Source organism: Theropithecus gelada, chromosome 1 (assembly GCF_003255815.1).
Source record: "Theropithecus gelada isolate Dixy chromosome 1, Tgel_1.0, whole genome shotgun sequence".
Classification (NCBI taxonomy): Eukaryota; Metazoa; Chordata; class Mammalia; order Primates; family Cercopithecidae; genus Theropithecus; species Theropithecus gelada.
Genome location: NC_037668.1, coordinates 191,712,439 through 191,731,548, shown reverse-complemented (window position 1 = coordinate 191,731,548; position 19,110 = coordinate 191,712,439). Strand labels below are relative to the sequence as shown.

Here is a 19,110-nt window from a genome sequence, read left to right as displayed (position 1 = left end):
GTCAGGAGTTTGAGACCAGCCTGGCCAACATGGTGAAACTCCGTCTGTACCAAAAATATTTTGAAAATTAGCTGGGCCTTGTGGCAGGCGCCTGTAATCCCAGCTACTTGAGAGGCTGAGGCAGGAGAATTGCGTGAGCCCTGGAGGCAGAGGTTGCAGTGAGCCAAGATCGCTCCATTGTACTCCAGCCTGGGTGACAGAGTGAGACTCCTCTCAAAACAAACAACAAAAACCTCAATGAATATCAAGCAGAGTAAATAAAATAAAATAAAATGAAATTCATGTTTCAACTCCTCATAGTGAAACTGAAGAAAACCTACAGACACTGGCCTAGATGATTCTAGATTCAAATTAAAGGAAGGCTGTGGCCTAGTAAACATTTCAAATCATAACTAGAATTTTGGCTGATAACACATATCGTCGTTGTCTAAAAGCACTTGTCAGGACTCTGATATATGTTTATATATATTTATACACACACATATATATATTCATATGAATATATATGTGTGTGTGTGTATGTATATATATATATGAAAACTACACAGGACTATTTCTTTGGAACTTTGATTAATGATTTTCCTGAGGGTTAATATGTATTACAACAATGAGGGTACTGAAAAATCTCTGGAGACTTTTCTTGAAGCATACAGCATGGAAGTATTTATATCAGTGACGTGTGTTTTTTGAGACAGAGTCTCACTCTGGTTGCCCAGACTGGAGTGCAGTGGTGCAATCACGGCTCACTACAGCCTCAACCTCCTGAGCTTAGGTGATTGTCCCACGTCAGCTTCCTGAGTAGCTGGGACTACAGGCGCGCACAAACATGCCCAGCTAATTTTTTGTATTTTTAGTAGAGATGGGGTTTCGCCATGTTGCCCAGGCTGGTCTCGAACTCCTGGACTCAAGTAATCTGCCTGCTTTGGCTTCCCAAAGTTTTTTACAGTTGTAAACCATTGCGCCCAGCTTTCAATCACATTTTATGTATACAAGTTTAACATAGAGAAGGCTGAGTGTCTCTCTTGATTTGACAGTCCTTCCAGTGCAACTCATTAAACAAACCTAGTAATTTCTATTATCTTTTTTTATAAGATGAAGGGATAAATCTCTGTGATTTTCTAGAGGTTCTCTGGGAAATCAGATAGTTTTAGAGTAAAAGATATGCTTTATTATTGTATTCTATTTATTTTTATATTAAAGACCTAATTTGGGCAATGAAAAAAGAAAAATTGTCAGGTAATTTATTAATAGACACTTAGGATTATTAGTTCCTAAGAAACATGCTTGGAATACTTGCATATTTATTTAATCAAAATGTTAATAGAACATTTAAAAATAAACATAGAAGGTATTACAATTGTAAAGAACATTAATTCTTTCATAAGTGAGGAAACTTTGTTTAAAATAGTCAAGGAATACTAGAGCTAGCATAAAACCCAGAAACTTTCTACTACAGATAAGCGAGTATACATGACTGTGGCAGTGGATATGGTAGTCACAGAGGTGGTGGAGCCTGTTCGCTTTCTCCTGGAGACAGTAGTCCGTGTGTACCCTGCAAATGAGCGATTTTGGTATTTCAGCAGAAAGACTTTCACAGAGACTTTCTTCATGAGATTGAAACAGGTAGGACCTTTTTTTTCTCTTCATATAGTAACATATGTTTTTCTTTCCACACTTTTTTAATGCCAAGATAATTCCTGAAGTTGCAAAACAATACAATTCCTCAAATAAATCAAATGATATTTGAACTCAACCAACAGAGTGTTTGAAAAATTCACATCTAGGTAATACTAGCTAAAAAACCCCAGCTAGTTTAATAATTATATACTTTCCCCTAGAAACCTGTAATGTATGAACCTTCTTAACAGAAATATTGACTCTGTATATAAAACAACTTACCTACCCTTTATAAACAATTACTTAATGCCAAAAAGGCAGTGCACAGAAATATCATATGCTTATAAAATTTTAATGAAAATGTTTCCAAGAAATACCTAATTTCTATAGTTATTTCTACCTGTAATATTAGATAGACAATATTATCTGAACATCTTGTTTGACTCAGTAGTGAGGTTATAAAATTATTTTAATATTAAATGAACAAAATTATGGTTTCTATGATCTCAAATTAGGCAGTGTTAGTAGATAAAATATGTAATTTTTGTATTATAGCGAAGGAAGCAGATAATAATGAAAAATAGCTTGAATGCTAATTGTGAGGTTTTTTTTTTTTTTTTTTTTTTGAGACGGAGTCTTGCTCTGTTGCCCAGGCTGGAGTGCAGTGGCCGGATCTCAGCTCACTGCAAGCTCCGCCTCCCGGGTTTACGCCATTCTCCTGCCTCAGCCTCCCGAGTAGCTGGGACTACAGGTGCCCGCCACCTCGCCTGGCTAGTTTTTTGTATTTTTTAGTAGAGACGGGGTTTCACCGTGTTAGCCAGGATGGTCTCGATCTCCTGACCTCGTGATCCGCCCGTCTCGGCCTCCCAAAGTGCTGGGATTACAGGCTTGAGCCACCGCGCCTGGCCTAATTGTGAGTTTTTAAAAAATCAGGATAAAAATGCTCTGTTACAATAATGAACATCTTTTATATGCTGTTTTTGTTAGTAACTTCCGTTCTCCCAAGTTTTAAAATGCTTGCTGCTTCATATACTGTAATATGTGAACTGCTGTGTGATAAAAGCAGGCACCAGCACAGGGAACAAATATAGAAGCCTCTTACCCATTTTCATATTTTAAAAACTTGCCATGGATCATTTTGGCTTCGTATACTATGTACTTGGAAATTCTTGTGGTTTTAAAAAAATCTTTCATAAAATTATTATGGCTGTTATTTGACTCAGTTTTTATTACTGTGTGAACTGCTTTTATAGCATATTGTAATGAAGGTTATATGAGCAATATTCAAACTTCAGTCTCCTAAGCATCTTTTAATATTTTATTATGAGATTTTTTTTCTCTGTCTTCCTTCCTCCCCATCCTTCTGTCCTTCCTTTTGCAAAAAAATACCTTAGTTGTTATGACTATCCAATAATTCTTCATTTTGAGCCAAAGAATTATTCATAGTTGCATAATCGTGAATAAAGGAGCTGGAACTGTATAGAAAGTTGTCATTCTTCTAATGATGATAAATAATACATTATAATGTAAATTACACTTCCTAGAGATCTGAGAAAAAGTTAGGTTTTTCCCAGTTCTAGTACTTTTGACTATCTGTCCCCAGAGAGAGAGAGAGAGAGAAGTTAAAGTAATTGTTAAAATTCATGTAATTATTGCAAGACCTGAGACTACAACTCCTTACCTTAAACCAGAGTATGCTGCTGTAAGGCCATACTAGCATCTTTCTACAACTCCAAAGAGTGGGTTGGTTTGGGGTGGTTGATGGTAATCTGGAGATGTTGGTCTACACTATACAACATTAGTAGAAAGAATGAATTAGGTGATTACCTAATGCAATTCAAAGTAACCTTTGAAAATCTGGGTCTAGGCCATTACTACTTTAAAGAAATAGAGAGAATGCATTGATTTCAGTTCTAAGTAATTTAGACACCTAGAACTTTTTCTTTCATTCTGAGAGTGTTGGACTTACTGAATGAAACCAGAACTTGTCCTGTACCCAGACAGGATTAGACCAGACTCCTCGGGGCAACACCAAAGTAGATGAGATGCCCTGTTCCCAAACTGTTTTTTCTTGGCAGCTTTCTTCTCTTAAATATAGCAGGACTTTATGTGTGGGCAGTGGGGATGTATGAAAGTCTGCTTTGTTCCTGTTTAGTGTCCTCTCAGGGCCAAATGGCATTTCATTTCATTCATTGTCCATTTACTGGGAGCAAGGAGAGCACTTAACAAGAGGACAGAAACTAGAAGCTGGGAAAGTAAACTAGAGAAAGTCCTTTTGTGCCTGGAATTTGTTCCTTCTGGTGAGTTCTTGGTCTCGCTGACTTCAAGAATGAAGCTGTGGACCCTTGTGGTGAGTGTTACAGTTCTTAAAGATGGTGTGTCCGGAGTTTGTTCCTTCAGATATTCAGATGTGTCCGGAGTTTGTTCCTTCCGGTGGGTTCGTGGTATTGCTTACTTCAGGAGTGAAGCCGCAGAGCTTTGCAGTGAGTGTTACAGCTCTGAAAGGTGGCGCATCTGGAGTTGTTTGTACTGCCTTGTGGGTTTGTGGTCTGGCTGGCTTCAGGAGTGAAGCTGCAGACCTTCACAGTGAATGTTACAGCTCATAAAGGTAGTATGAACCCAAAGAGTGAGCAGCAGCAAGACTTACTGCAAAGAGCAAAAGAACAAAGCTCCTACTGCGTGGACAGGTACCTGAGCGGGTTGCCGCTGCTGGCTGGAGTGGCCAGCTTTTATTCTCTTATTTGTCCCCGCCCACATCCTGCTGATTGGTCCATTTTATGGAGTGCTGATTGGTCCGTTTTTACAGCGTGCTGATTGGTGCATTTACAAGCCTTTAGCTAGACACAGAGCACTGATTGGTATGCTTTTACAGAGTGCTGATTGGTGTGTTTACAAACCTTTAGCTAGACAGAGCGCTGATTGATGCGTTTTTACAGAGTGCTGATTGGTGTGTTCACAAACCTTTAGCCAGACGCAGATTGCTGATTGGTGCATTTACACTCCTTTAGCTAGACAGAAAAGTTCTCCAACTTCCCACCGGACCCAGAAGCCCAGCCAGCCTCACCTCTCACCTTGACCTGAGGTCTAACGGGAGTAGACATTAATTAGGTGTAAGTGGGAAACACCAAGCATAAATGCCCAGACAACCGGAAAGACTGGGAAGCACAATAGTTGATGATGAAAGGCAAGTAGGCCCCTGAGCATGTGAAACTTTGGAGTCTACGTTCAGAGTTCTTTTGGAAATCAACTTTATTGAGGTAGTTAGCATACAATAAAATGCACCCATTTAATAGTACATCTTGATGAGCTTTGACAAATTTATACACATGAATAACCACCACCAAAATTAAGATCCCTCACTCTTAAAAGTTCCATCGTGTCCTTGCAGCTAATCTTTCCCACCCTCAGCCTCAGGCAACCACTGATGTGCTTTCTGTCATTGTAGATTAGATATACAGTAACTGGAATCATACGCTTCTTTTATGTAAAAGCTTTCTTCGTGTAACAATGCTTTTGAGATCCATCCATGTTGTATGTCATTTGTTAATCTTTTTATTGCTGAATGTTATTCCTTTGTATGGATGTACCATAATTTATTAGATCTGTTGGAAATTTGAGTTGTTTCTGTTTTTGGTTAGTGTGGTTAAAGCTCCTATGTCTTTCTGTGTACATAGATTTTCATTTCTTTTGGGCTGATAACAGGAAATGGAATTGCTGTGTGGTATGGTAAGTAGAAACTGCCAAACTGTTTTCCACAGTGCTTGACCACTTTATTTTCCCTCCAGCAGTATATGTGTGTCCCAATTTCTCCTCATCTTTGCCAGCCTTTTAAATTGTATTTAGTATTGTCAGTCTTTTAAATTGTAGATATTCTTAGGGGTGTGTAGATGTATCTCATTGCAATGTCAATTTGTATTTCACATTGAGTAATGATTTTGAGCATTTTTTTCTTGTGCTTATTAATCATTCATATATCTTCTTTATAAAATGTCTATCTAAAATTTTTGTCCACTTTTTGTTTGTCTTACTGAGTTGCAGGAGTTCTTTATGTTTTCTGAATATATTTTCTCTTGTCAGATACACATATTTCAAATAGTTTCTTCCTGACAGTGGCTTGCCTTTTTATTTTAAACTGAATGTCTTTTGAAGAACTGAAATTTTACATTTTGATGAAGTCATATTAATATTTTATTATTTTTGCTTTTTTTGTGTCCTATGTAAGGAACTTTTACCTACCCCAAGGTTGTGAAGATGTTCTTTATGTTTTCCTGTAGAGACTTTATAGTTTCAGGCCTTTTATCCATTTTCTGTTAATTTTTATGTATGGCATGAAGGCTTGAGGTCATCCACATCGCTCTCATATGGGTATACAGTTGTTCCAGCATCATTTGTTGGAAAGACTCTTTTATCTATAGAATTAGTTTGTCTAAAATTAATTGACTGTAGATGTATAAGTCTGTTTCTGGGACATTATTTCTCTTCCCTTGATTTCTATGTGAGTACTACACAGTCTTGATCATTACAACTTTATATTATGTAATAAAGTCTGTGTTGTAAGCTTCCCAACCTTTCTCATTCTTAAAGTTGTTTTATTTGTTGCAGGTTCTTTGCATTTCCATCTGAATTTTAGGATGAGTTTGTCAGTTTGTAGAAAAATGCATGCCCAGGCTGGATGCAGTGGTTCACACTGGTAACCCTAGCACTTTGGGAAGTTGAGGCAGGAGGATCACTTGAGGCCAGGAGTTTGAGACCAGCTTCGGCAACATAGCAAGACTCACTTTGTAAAAAAAAGTAAAATAAAATTATCCAAGTATGGTGGTGCACACTTGTATCTCAGCTACTCAGGAGGCTGAGGTGGGAGGATTGCTTGAGCCCAGGAGTCTGAGGCTTCAGTCAGCCGTGATCATGCCGCTTGCACTCCAGCCTGGGCCACAGAGTGACACCCCATCTCTAAAAAATAATAATAAAGAAAAATGCATTCCCAGATTTTGACTGAGAATGCTTGGAATATGTATATGATTTTGGGAAGAGTTGCTTTTTTTTTTTGACATGAAGTCTCAACCTGTCGCCCAGGCTGGAGTGCAGGGCACCATCCCAGCTAACTGCAACCTCTGCCTCCCAGGTTCCAGTGATTCTTCTGCCTCAGCCTCCCAAGTAGCTGGGCTTACAGATACTCACCACCATGCCTGGCTAATTTTGGTGTTTCTAGTAGAGACGGGGTTTTGCCATGTTGGCCAAGCTGGTCTCGAATTTCTGACTTCAAGTGTTCCTCTCTCCTCGGTCTCCCAAAGTGTTGGGATTACAGGAGTGAGCAACTGCACCTGTCCTCTAAGAGTTGCTGTCTTAAAAAGAGTGAGTCTTCAATAAACATGGCCTATCTCATGGAATATCACTTCTTTTATTTAGCTCTTCTTTATCTCAGCAGTTATGTCACTTTTAGTATAAAGGTTTTACACATACTTTAATTTATCTCTACCTAGTTCATGAATTTTTCATCTCAGGGTATAATTGACAAAATGGAATAGACTTAAGGTGTACAATGCAATGATTTGATACATATATATAGTGAAATGATTACCAAAATCAAGTTAGTTAACACATCTGTCACCTCACATAAGTTACCTTTTTGTGTGTGTGTGGAGAACACTTAAGATCTACTACTGTTAGCAGATTTCAAGTACACAATACAATATTGTTAACTATAGTCACCATGGACTGTATTCATCTTATAACTGAAAGTTTTTACCCTTTGATCAGCATCTCACTTTTTCCCCCAAATCCCGTCTCCTGGCAATCACCATTCTACTCTCTTTCTATGAGTTTAACTTTTTTAGACTAGTTAAAAATGAGATCATACAGTATTTGTCTTCCTAGTCTAGCTTTTTTTTTACTTAGCATAATGCTTTCCACCTTTACCCATGTTACTGCAAATGATAGAATTTTCTTCTTCTTTATGGCTGAGTCATATTCCATTATCTTCATGTATGTGTATATATATTCATTCATTCATTGACAGACACATTTCCATGTCTAGTGAATAATGTTGCAATGAACATGGAGTGCAGATATCTCAAGATACTGACTTTGTTTCCTTCAGATATATACCCAGCAATGTGATAGCTAGATTATGTGGTAGCTCTATTTTATATTTTTTGAGGAATCTTTGTACTGTTTTTCATACTGGCTGTACCAGTTTACATTCCTACCATCAGTGTGCAAGGGTTCTGTTCTCACCAACATTTGTTATTTCTTGTCTTTTTTTCTTTTTTTTTTCTGTGATAGGGTCTCATTATGTTGCCCAGGCTGGTTTCAAACTTCTGGGCTCAGCTGATCCTCCTACCTTGGCCCCCCAAAGTGTTGAGATTATAGGCATGAGCCACTGTGCCTGGCCGTATTTCTTGTCTTTTTAATAATAACCATTCTAATGGGTGTGAGGTAATATCTCATTGTGGTTTTGACTTGCATTTATTTCTTTGAAGATTAGTGATATTGAGCACCATATCATGTATCTGTTGGCCATTTGTATGTCTTCCTTGGAAAACTCTCTATTCCAGTTTTTTGTCCATTTTCTAATTAGAGTATTTGGTTTGTTTCTTTTTTTTTGCCATTGAACTGTATGATACACACACAGACACACACACACACAGACACACACACACACGCCCCTTATCAGATACATGTTTGCACATATTTTCCCCCTTCCATAGGTTGCCTTTTCATCTTGTTGAATATTTCCTTTGCTATGCAGAAGCCTTTTAGTTTCCTGTAGTTGTGCTTGTTTATGCTTTTTTTGGCCTATGCTTTTGGGGTCATATTCAAAAAATAATTACCAAGACCAGTGTAAAGGAATTTTTCCCCTGTATTTTCTCCTAGGAGTTTTATGGTATCAGGTCTTAAATTTAAGTCTTTTTGTCTATTTTGAGTTAATATTTGTGAAAGATAAAAGATTGGAGTCCAATTTTAATTCTTTTGCAGATGAATATCTAGTTTTCCCAGAATCATTTATTACAGAACTACGTATGTGTGGGCTTACTTCTGGGCTCTCAGTTTTGTCTCATTGGTCTGTGTGTTTTTATGCCAATACACTATTGTTTTGATTATTATAGCTTTGTAATATATAGAAATAAGGAAGTGTGATGCCTCCAGCTGTATTTTGTTTTATTTTCCAAGATTGCTATGGATATTTGGGTTCTATATGAATTTTAGGATTGTGAAAAATGCCATTGGGATTTTGATAGGGATCACATTGAATCTATAGATTTCTTTGGATAGGATGGACATTTCAACAATATTTTTTCAATCCATGAACGTGAGATATCTTTCCATCTATTTGTGTCATTTTCAGTTTCTTTCATCAGTGTCTTACAGTTTTGTTTTTTGTTGTTTTGTTTTGTTTTGTGACGGAGTCTTGCTCTTTTCGCCCAGGCTGGAGTAGAGTGCTGTGATTTCGGCTCACTGCAACCTTCACCTCCCAGGTTCAAGCTATTCTCCTGCTTTAGCCTCCTGAGTAGCTGGGATTACAGGTGCCTGCCACCACGCCTGGCTAATTTTGTACTTTCAGTAGAGACAGGTTTTTTATGTTGGCCAGACTTGTCTTGAACTCCTGACCTCAGGTGATCTGCCTGCCTTGGCCTTCCAAAGTGCTAGGATTATAGGCATGAGATACCGTGCCCGGCCGACGTCTTATAGTTTTCAGTGTATGGATCTTTCACTGCCTTGGTTAAATTTATATCTAAGGGATTTTTTGTTGGTATGCCACTGTAAATGGGATTTTTTTTACATCTATTTTTCAGATAATTTGTTGATTTCATATAGAAATACAAGCAAATTTTGAATGTTTTGTTTGTACCCTGTAACTAACAGTTTGTTCTAACAGTTTTTTTTTGGTGGAGTCATCAGAATTTTCTATGTAATAGGATCATGTCATCAACAAACAATTTAACTTTTTCATTTCCAATTTGGATGTCTTATCTTTCCCAGTTGCTCCTGCTAGGACTTTCAGTACTATGTTGAATAGAAGTGGTGAGAGTGGGCACTCTGTGGGTTTGTCATATATGGCCTTTCTTATTTTTGGGGGTACATTCCTTCTATACCCAATTTATTGGGCATTTTTATCATGAAAGGATGTTGAATTTTGTCTTTTTTCTGAATCTATTGAGAAGGTCATATGATTTTTATGGTTTATTAATGTGGCTTATCACATTTATTGATTTGTGTATGCTGAATCATCTTGCATCCCAGGGATGAATACCATTTGATCATGTTGTATGATCTTTTTGCTGTGCTGTTGATTTCAGCTTGCTGGTGTTTTGCTGAGAACTTTTGCACCTGTGTTCATTTGGATTATTGGCTTGTAGTTTTCTTGTGATGTCTTTGTCTGGCTTTGGTATCAGGGTAATGCTGGCCCCATGAAATGAGTTTGCAAGTATTTCCTCCTCCTCAGTTTTTTTTGAAGGAGTTTGTGAAGGATTAGCATTAAATGTTTGGTGAAATTCAGTAGTAAAACCATCAGGTCCTGGACTTTGCTTTGCTGGGAGACTTTTTATTGCTGATTCAGTCTTCTTATTCTTTATTGGTCTGTTCAGATTTTCTGTTTCTTCATTATTTCATCTTGGTAGGTCGTATGTTTCCAGGAATTTATTTATTATTCTAGGTTATCCATTTTGTTGGCATATAGTTGTTCATAATAGTCTCTTATGATCTGTTGTATTTCTGTGGTATCAGTTATAATGCTTCTTCTTTCGTTTGTAATTTTATTTATTTGAGTCCTCTCTCTTTTTTTCTGGGTTGTTCTAGCTAAAGTTTTGTCAAGTTTTGTTTATCTTTCCAAAAAACCAGCTTTTAGTTTTGTCCATTTTTCTGTTGTTTTACTATTCTCTATTTCATTTATTTCTACTCTAGTCTTTACTATTTTTTCCGTATGCTAATTTGGGTCCAGTTTTTTTCCCTAGTTTGCTGAGATGTAAAGTTAAGTTGTTTGAGGTCTTTTTTTTTTTCCCCCCGTAATGCAGACGTTTATCAATATAAACTTTTCCACTTAGAACTTCTTTTGCTTTATCCCATAAGTTTTGATATGTTGTATTTCCATTTTGTTTTTTCTTAGATATATTTTAAATTTTCTTTTGACCCATTGATTGCTTAGGAGTGTGTTCTTTAGTTTCTGTATATCTGAATTTTCCATTTTTCCCTCTGTTTTCATTTCTAGTTTTATACGTTTGTGATCAGAAAAGATACATGATATGATTTTAATTTTCTTGAATTTAAGACTTTTTTTGTATGTCTTGACATATTTATTCTAAATACGTGTGTGTGTGACAAGAATGTGTATTTTGCTGCTGTTGGATAGGATGTTCTTTATATGTCTGTTAGGTCCGTCTTTTCTATAGTGTTGTTCAAATCTGTTGATTCCTTATGATTTTCTGCCTGCATGATCTATCTACTGTCAAGAGTGGCATAATAAAGTCCCCTCTATTATTATATTGTCATTTATTTCTCCTTACAGTTCTCTTAATGCTTGCTTTATAATGAGGTGCCTTGATGTTAGATATATTACTGTTTACAATAGTTAAATCTTCTTGATGAATTGACCCCTCTTTCATTATATAATGATCTTCTTTGTCTTTTCTGACAATTTTGGACTTAAAGTCTAGTTTGTCTGATATAAATACAGCCACCCTGTTCTCTACTGGTTACCATTTGCATGGAATATGTTTTTCCATCTCTTCATTTTCAGCCTGTGTGTTCTCAAAGCTAAAGTGAGTCTCTTGTGGGTAGCATATTCGTGGATCTTAATTTTGTATCCATTCAGTCACTCTATATCTTTCTGTTTTTGTTTTGAGAAGGAGTCTTACTCTGTTGCCCAGGTTGGAGTGCACTGGTGACGTGACCTTGGCTCATTGCAGTCTCCATCTCCTTGGTTCAAGTGATTCTCCTACCTTAGCCCCATGAGTAGCTGGGATTACAGGTGCACACCACCACACCTAGCTAATTTTTGCATTTTCATTATATACAGGGTTTCACTGTATTGGCCAGACTGGTCTTGAACTCCTGACCTCAAGTAATCTGCCTGCCTCAGCCTCTCAAAGTGCTGGGATTACGGGTGTGAGCCATAGCACCCAGCCTACTCTATATCTTTTGATTGAATAATCCTTTTACCTTTAATTATTGGTAGGTAAGGACTTATTGTCATTTTGTTGATTTTTTAAATGGTTTGTAGTTCCTTTGTTCCTTTCTTTCTCTTTTGCTGTCTTTCTTTATAATTTGGTGACTTTTTGTGATGGTAGGCTTTTATTTCTTTCTATTAATCTTTTGTGTATCTACTACAGGATTTTGCTTTGTAATTACCATGAGGCTTACATAAAATATAATTATTACATCTTATTTTAAGCCAGTAACAACTCAACTGTGGTTGCATACAAAAATTCTACACTTTTTTGTCCCCCATCTCTCATGTTTTAGGTTATTGATGTTACAGCTTTTGATATTGTGTGCCCATTAAAATTATTTTAGCTATAATCATTTTTAATATGTTTGTTTTAACCTTTTTTACTAAAGTTGATAGTGATATACATACCACCACAAGAATATTAGCGAATTCTGATTTTGACTATTTGTTTTTACCAGTGAGTTTTATACATTCATATGTTTTTACATTGTTAATTAGTATCCTTTCATTTCAGCTTGAAGATCTTTGGCATTTCTTATAAGGCAGATCTTAGTGATGATGAACTCCTTTAGTTTTTGTTTGTTGGGGAAAGTCTCTCTCTTTCATTTCTGCTGTACAGCTTTGCCAGGTGTAGTATTCTTGGTTGAGGGTTTTTTTTTTTTTTTTTCCAATATATTGACTGTATTATTCCAGTCTTTCCTGCCCTGCAAGGTATCTGCTGAGGAATCCACTTATAGTCTTACAAGGGCTCTTTCGTATGTGACAAGGTGCTTTTCTCCTGCCATTTTCATAATTCTCTGTCTTTGACTTTTGACAATTTAATTATACTATGTCCTGGTGTAGACTTTTCAACCTGTTTGGAAATCTTTGGGTCTCATAAATTTGGCTATCCTCTTCTATTCCTAAATTTGGGATCTTGTCAGCCATTATTTCTTTATATAGATTTTTCAGTCTCTTTATCTGTCTCTTTTCCTTTGGATATTTCTGGAATGCTTATGTTGTTTTGCTTAATGGTGTTCCAGATATCCTATAGACTTCCTTCACTCTTTTTTTGTTTGTTTGTTTTTGCTTCTCTAACTGGCTACTTTTAAATGACTCATCTTTGAGTTCACTGATTTTTTTATTCTTCTGCTTGGCCAAGTCTGCTGTTGAAGCATGCTGTTAAAAATTTTTTTAATTCAGTGATTGTGTTCTTCAGCTTTATGATTTTTTTAAGAGGGTGCAGGGTCTCACTCTGTCACCCAGCCTGGAATGCAGTGGCACAATAATAATTCACTGTAACTTCAAACTCCAGGGCCCAAGTGATGATCCCACCTTAGCCTCCCAAATAGCTAGGACAACAGGCATGAGCTACCACAGCCACCTACTTTTTAAAAAATTATTTTTTGTAGGGACAGGGTCTTGGTATTTTGCTTAGGCTTGTCTTGAATTCCTAGTCTCAAGAGATCTTCTCACCTTGGCCTCCCAAAGTGGTAGGATTATAGGCATAAGCCACTGTGCCTAGCTGGATTTTAAAAATGGTTTTTATTACTTTGTTGAACTAGAATATTGATCCAGACTTTTTTTTTTTTGAGACAGAGTCTGGCTCTGTGGCCCAGGCTGGAGTGCAGTGGCGCGATCTTGGCTCACTGCAAGCTCTGCCTCCTGGGTTCCCGCCCTCAGCCTCCTGAGTAGCTGGGACTACAGGCGCCCGCCACCACGCCTGGCTAATTTTTTGTATTTTTAGTAGAGATGCGGTTTCACCGTGTTAGCCAGGGTGGTCTTGATTTCCTGACCTCGTGATCCTCCCGCCTCAGCCTCCCAAAGTGCTGGGATTACAGGCGGGAGCCACCACGCCTGACCTGATCCAGACTTTTACATTACCCATACCTTTTGTTGTTTCTGAGCTGCAGCCGGAAATTGCTGGTTGGTTCATGGGAATAAGCAGGGTTAGTCTAAAATGTGGGCAAAAACTTAAAAACAACTAGTGAGTTTAGAATTTAATGGCAAATATAAGTTTTGAAACATGATTTCTCTCTGTCTAGTCCTCATGTTGTTAAAAAACCAATCATCATAGGACTGAGTGGTTTGCAAAATAGGCTTTACTTTTATACTTGGCCTGATTATTTGCATAAAGTACATCAAGAATAATTATTTCTATATAGGCCTTTTGGATTGACTTTGATGGAAGTTTGTTCCATAAGGAATTTCAGATAAGACCTTTTAAAGCTGAGCCCAATCATGGGTTTGTATCCTCAAACACCTGTGAGTTGGGTGATTCTCTCCTCTTAGGGTCCCAAGACAAACTTGGAGCTTCTGGACCTATTAGAAAGTGACATTCTTTACTGACCACAGGTCATGAACTCTGTACAGGGACTGTGTAGACAAGGGTAGGAGGCCAGTTTCCCACTGGGCTTTTATGGGCTCTGCAAGTTGAGATTGACTCAGCCTCAGTAAAGTAACCACTTTCTCCAATTGTGTTCTGTTGCAAAAGAAAAATGAATTCTTACCGCACTGATGGAAACAACTATATTGCCATAAGAAGACTCACAGATGGTTTCCAAATTCTGGCGGAACCAAGCAGAGAGAAACAAACATGCTCCAAATCTTGATCATAGGAATATACCTCACTCAATTATTGAAGGCCATAAATAGTTCAAAATAAGTTTCCTTGACTCTGAAAAATAAAGCATGGATCAGCAGTATTCCAAGCAAAAGTCAAAAAGATTTCTTCACCTTTATGAGTTCAGTGCATTTAGTTAACTCTTGTTTTGCTTGATATTCATGAATATTTCAGCTCTTCGTGAGTCCTGTACATTTTCCTTTATTAAAATGTTACAGTCTCCAAAGTTATCGGAAGTCTGTGTTTGAGAGCAACTGTTAAAGTTCTATGGCTTATTATAAACCGTCTTTTGAAAAGGATTAAAATAAGACAAAAATTGTCTGTGAATAGCAAAATATCAAGGGTAGTTACAGTTACAAACACAATTAACAAAGAAGTGTGGTTATTTCTGTGGTTTATGATAACATTAATTATGGTTGACAGCATATACTTAGACATTAGAATTTTAGAAATCCCATGTGATTTTTGAACTTATATTAGCATTATTCACAAAAATATAACCTAAAGAAGGTTGAACATCATTTTGGCAATCTCATGTACCTAAACATGTCAAATAATCCTGTTTACCTCTTGTTTGCTGGACACTTCAGGGCCCCCTGAAATATTTGAAAAGCCAAGGGGTGGCTGGGAATAGTGGCTCATGCCTGTAATCCCAGCACTTTGGGAGGCCAAGGCCGGTGGATTGCCTGAGGTCAGGAGTTCGAGACCAGCCTGGCCAACCTGGAGAAACCCCGTCTCTACTAAAAATACAAAATTAGCAGGTTGTAGTGGCGCATGCCTGTAATCTCAGCTACTTGGGAGGCTGAGGCAGGAGAATCCCTTGAACTTGGTGGGCAGAGGTTGCGGTGAGCCGAGATTGCACCATTGCACTCCAGCCTGGGCAACAAGAGCGAAACTCTGCCTCAAAAAAAAAAAAAAAAGCAAAGTGCCAAGGAACACGGTTTTGCAACTGAAGTTTGATTTTGGGAAGGCTGTGAAATGTTCAAGCTTTAAAACACTTGAAGCCAGGCCTGGTGGCTTATGCCTGTATTCCTAGCACTTTGGGAGGCCAAGGTGGGTGAAACCCTATCTCTAGTAAAAATACAAAAATTAGCTGGGCATGGTGCTGGGCGCCTGTAATCCCAGCTACTCGGGAGGTTGAGGCAGCGAATTGCTTGAACCTGGGAGGAAGAGGTTGCAGTAAGCCAAGATGGCACCACTGCACTCCAGCCTGGGCGACAGAGCGAGACTCCATCTCCAATGAATGAATGAATGAATGAATGAATGAATGTCTGAGAACTGAATGACAAGAAGGAACTCACCATAGTGACGCAGGATTTTTCTTGGTCACTTTGCCAGTCGGAGACCTCTGGCTGATAACGCCCCTGTCTGGGCCTTGCTGGGCCTGGTTTCACCACAGGAGATGCCCCATCCACTTGGCCTGCCAGTTCATGCCTGGCCTGCAGTTTGTCATGGATCCCGTGGCCATTGCGACTGTGTGTTCAGCCCCTGGTTGGAGGTGGGGTGTGAGCGAGCAAGTGTGTGGTCTGACCAGTTGTTCCAAGTGCCGACACAGAAGCAGGCTTTGTGCGGTGCTTGTTGCTGGACTAGGCGTGTCTCGAACCCCTCCTGTGATGGTCTCTGATGTCCAGATGGGGGAATGTGGTGGCACCCAGGCAGGGGTGCCATGACTCCGAAGCCCCTGAGGGGGTGTTACAGCATGTTAATTAGCTCAAGGGGCTGAAAGAGCTGTTAACATGCCATCATCTGGAACGGATGGTGATGTGTTAACAGCTCTTTCAGACCCTTGCCCCACTTTGGCCTGTGGCTGCAGGCCTGGCTCAGCCCCACTGCTGCTTTCCGTTGTGTGGGGCAGCTGCCCCCTGCCAGCAGAGAGCAGAGGGCCACAATGTTACAGCCTTCTGTGTACCCACTTTCAGTGGGTCCTGAATTCTTGTCCCACGTCCAAGAAGAATAGGATCACGCTGAGAATAGAAGAGTGAGGAAGGTGGAGAATTTAATTGAGCAACGAAACAGATCTCAGCAGAGAGGGGACGCAAAGGTGGTCCCCTACCCAAAATCATGTGGCTTCTGTCCCATTGTGGCTGGGTCTGGAGCTTTTATGGGCTCAGATTGGGGCGTGTATGCTGATTGTATTGTGAGTATGCAAAAAGATTGAAACAAAAGCACTACTCAAAGTTGGGCACAACAGTGTAAAAAGTCAATTAGGGAAGGATAGGTATATATAAAATAGGTGAAGGCTGGGGATCAATCAGAGGAAAGTGTGCCAAATGGGAAGCCATTCTCAGTCTGGTTTGCGGATTTGACTTGTAGCTTGGCTTTCAGGCTTTAAACTGTCTTTTGGCTTGAAGGTGGGGTTTCACTGGGGACCTGCCCCTCTCTGCTTAGGATTTGTCTGCCTCCTGCCACTGTCAATATAAAGATCCAGGGAAAGAGCTTTCAAAGGAACAACTAATGAAAAAGTTCTAAGATATGGACAAGCTTGGATTGTTGTTAGGATTGAATTCTTGCTATCCTTATTGTTGTTACCATAGTAATTATTTTTGCAGGATTTCCAGAGTAGTGCAAGACTAGGACACAAAGCCACTTTTGCTGGTTCATAATCCCTGAATGTTACTTGTGTATTGTACTATAGGTTAGACTCTCTCATGCCTCATAGTGTTACATCAACAGCACAAAATGATAACAAGAAATAACACTTGCGTAGCACTTTCTGTGTGCTGAGTATTTTTCTAAATACTTTACTTGCTTTTTGTGTCTGGTTTGGGACACAATTTAGATTCAGAAAAGAGAGAGGTCTCAAGAAATGAGAGGAAGGAAAGTTAGAATGAATTGAGAGGAGCTATAATGGTAAAAAGACATGAAATGGTACCTCAGGTGAAGAGTTAAGGGGGAACAGAAACTTTTCTCTTGACAAATCTGTTTTCCACATGCCAACTTACTGTTTTTTGTTTTCAGACAAGAGATAGTTTGGAGGGAAGAGGCTTGCCTATAAGAAAAGGATAGGCTCCAGGTCAGGACAGGAGTTTAGCTGTTCTCAGAAGTTTCTATGACTTGACTTTCAATAAAGGAAGTAAGCTACTTTTTTGATCTGTGCTAAGTGTGGGTTTGATATTAAAATATCAAATGTTTTCTTGCCCTCTCCTCCAAATCTCTTCTTTACTTTTGAGTGCCTTGACATTCCTTTTAGTTGGAGACAAAACTTTTAATCAACTATTAGAGTTAAAAAGCATAAAAGGAAAATTCCCATTTGAAGATGCATGTTGGTTTCAACTTATTTAAATCAAAGTATGATCAGTCAGTAAATAACCAAAAGTAACTGATTAATAACTATTCTAATTGCAGAAAGGTGAAAATTAACAAGGTTGTGGAGTACTTCTAAAGTTGTGAGAAAATAATCTGTTGGGGACATTTTTTTTTTTTTAACTTAGTGCTTCTGATTACCTTTGGCGTCTTTACTGTCACCTCAGCAGAGGTAAATAGAAGCTGCTTGGAAATGTATTTTTTTCATGTGATTTTATGTATCTGTAGCTTACTGAGAATATTTGATTCTGTTATGTGTTTTATATAGACATTCTTTTTGAAAATAACAGGTCTTGTAGGCAATAGTTCTCAATTCAGCTTTGCATCAGAATAACTTGTGACCCTTAAAAAAAAAAATCCAGATTCCTAAATCCTGCCCTAAGGATTAAGCATTAGTGTTTGAAATATAAAAAGCCTCAGATCTGGTTTCCTCATTTATAGTCACTGTTGAGACTTGTAACTTTAGAGAATTTTTAGAGATATCAGCATATTGTACTTTGTATTTAATAGTTGATGATTGCATGCCATATTGAAAAAGATTTTAGAGTTTATTTGCATAAATGTGATGAATCTTTGTAATGTAACTTAGCCAACCCACATTTATTGAGCTCCTGTTTACATGTTGCTAAGCTGTAATGAATGCTAATATGAATCAGACAATTTTCTTTACAAATACAGATTGATTTTTTAGTTATTTAAAATATGTGAATATTGGGAACAAATAGTGTTTTTAAATAAAAATATACTTTATTTGAAACTCAGTTTTTAGGTGCAATATTTAGATTCTATATGAGATCAAAGTAGTTCAGATTCTGCTTGTATAGGAAACTTAAGTGCAGATGAAATATTTTACCACTATTGTAGAATTTTGTACTACAACAGCAGAGTTGAATTGTTTATACAAAACGTTTGTCAACTTCTGAGAAAGACAGTTACATTGTTTGTAAATAAGAACAGTTTTATTTCCAATCTGTATACTTTTTCTTGCTGTAATGACTGGACAGGACTTCCATGGGCTATTGAATGAGAGTGGTGACAGTGGACATTCTTCCTTTTTCCTCCATCTCAGGGGGAAATTATTCAGCCTTTCACCTTTAAACGTAGTGTTACGTGTAGATTTTTCTTAGATACTCTTTATCAGGTTGAGGAAGCATCCTTGTATTACTTGTTTACTGAACAGTTTTGACATGAATGAATGCTGAATTTTCTCAAATGCCCTTTATTTTGATATGACATTAATTGATATGAACATATGGTCTTTCTTCTTTAGTCTATTAATATAGTAGATTATGCTGATTGATTTTTCCAGTGTTGAACCAGCTTGGCATTCCCCAACTAAATCCTATTGGTTGTGATGTATTTTGTATGTATGTATGTATAAAATTTGTAATTTGGTTTGTATGTATTTGATTTGAAATATATT

The 19,110-nt window shown here is 37.9% G+C and overlaps 1 protein-coding gene across 1 annotated transcript in view; it reads left to right on the top strand.

Moving 5' to 3' along the window:
- The window catches only part of RABGAP1L (RAB GTPase activating protein 1 like), an 802,566-nt gene that overhangs the window by 123,214 nt on the left and 660,242 nt on the right, over nt 1-19,110 (top strand). The window contains exon 10 of the mRNA XM_025368997.1: nt 1,457-1,623. Coding sequence (XP_025224782.1) covers nt 1,457-1,623 — 167 coding nt within the window. The remainder of the gene's footprint in view (nt 1-1,456; nt 1,624-19,110) is intronic.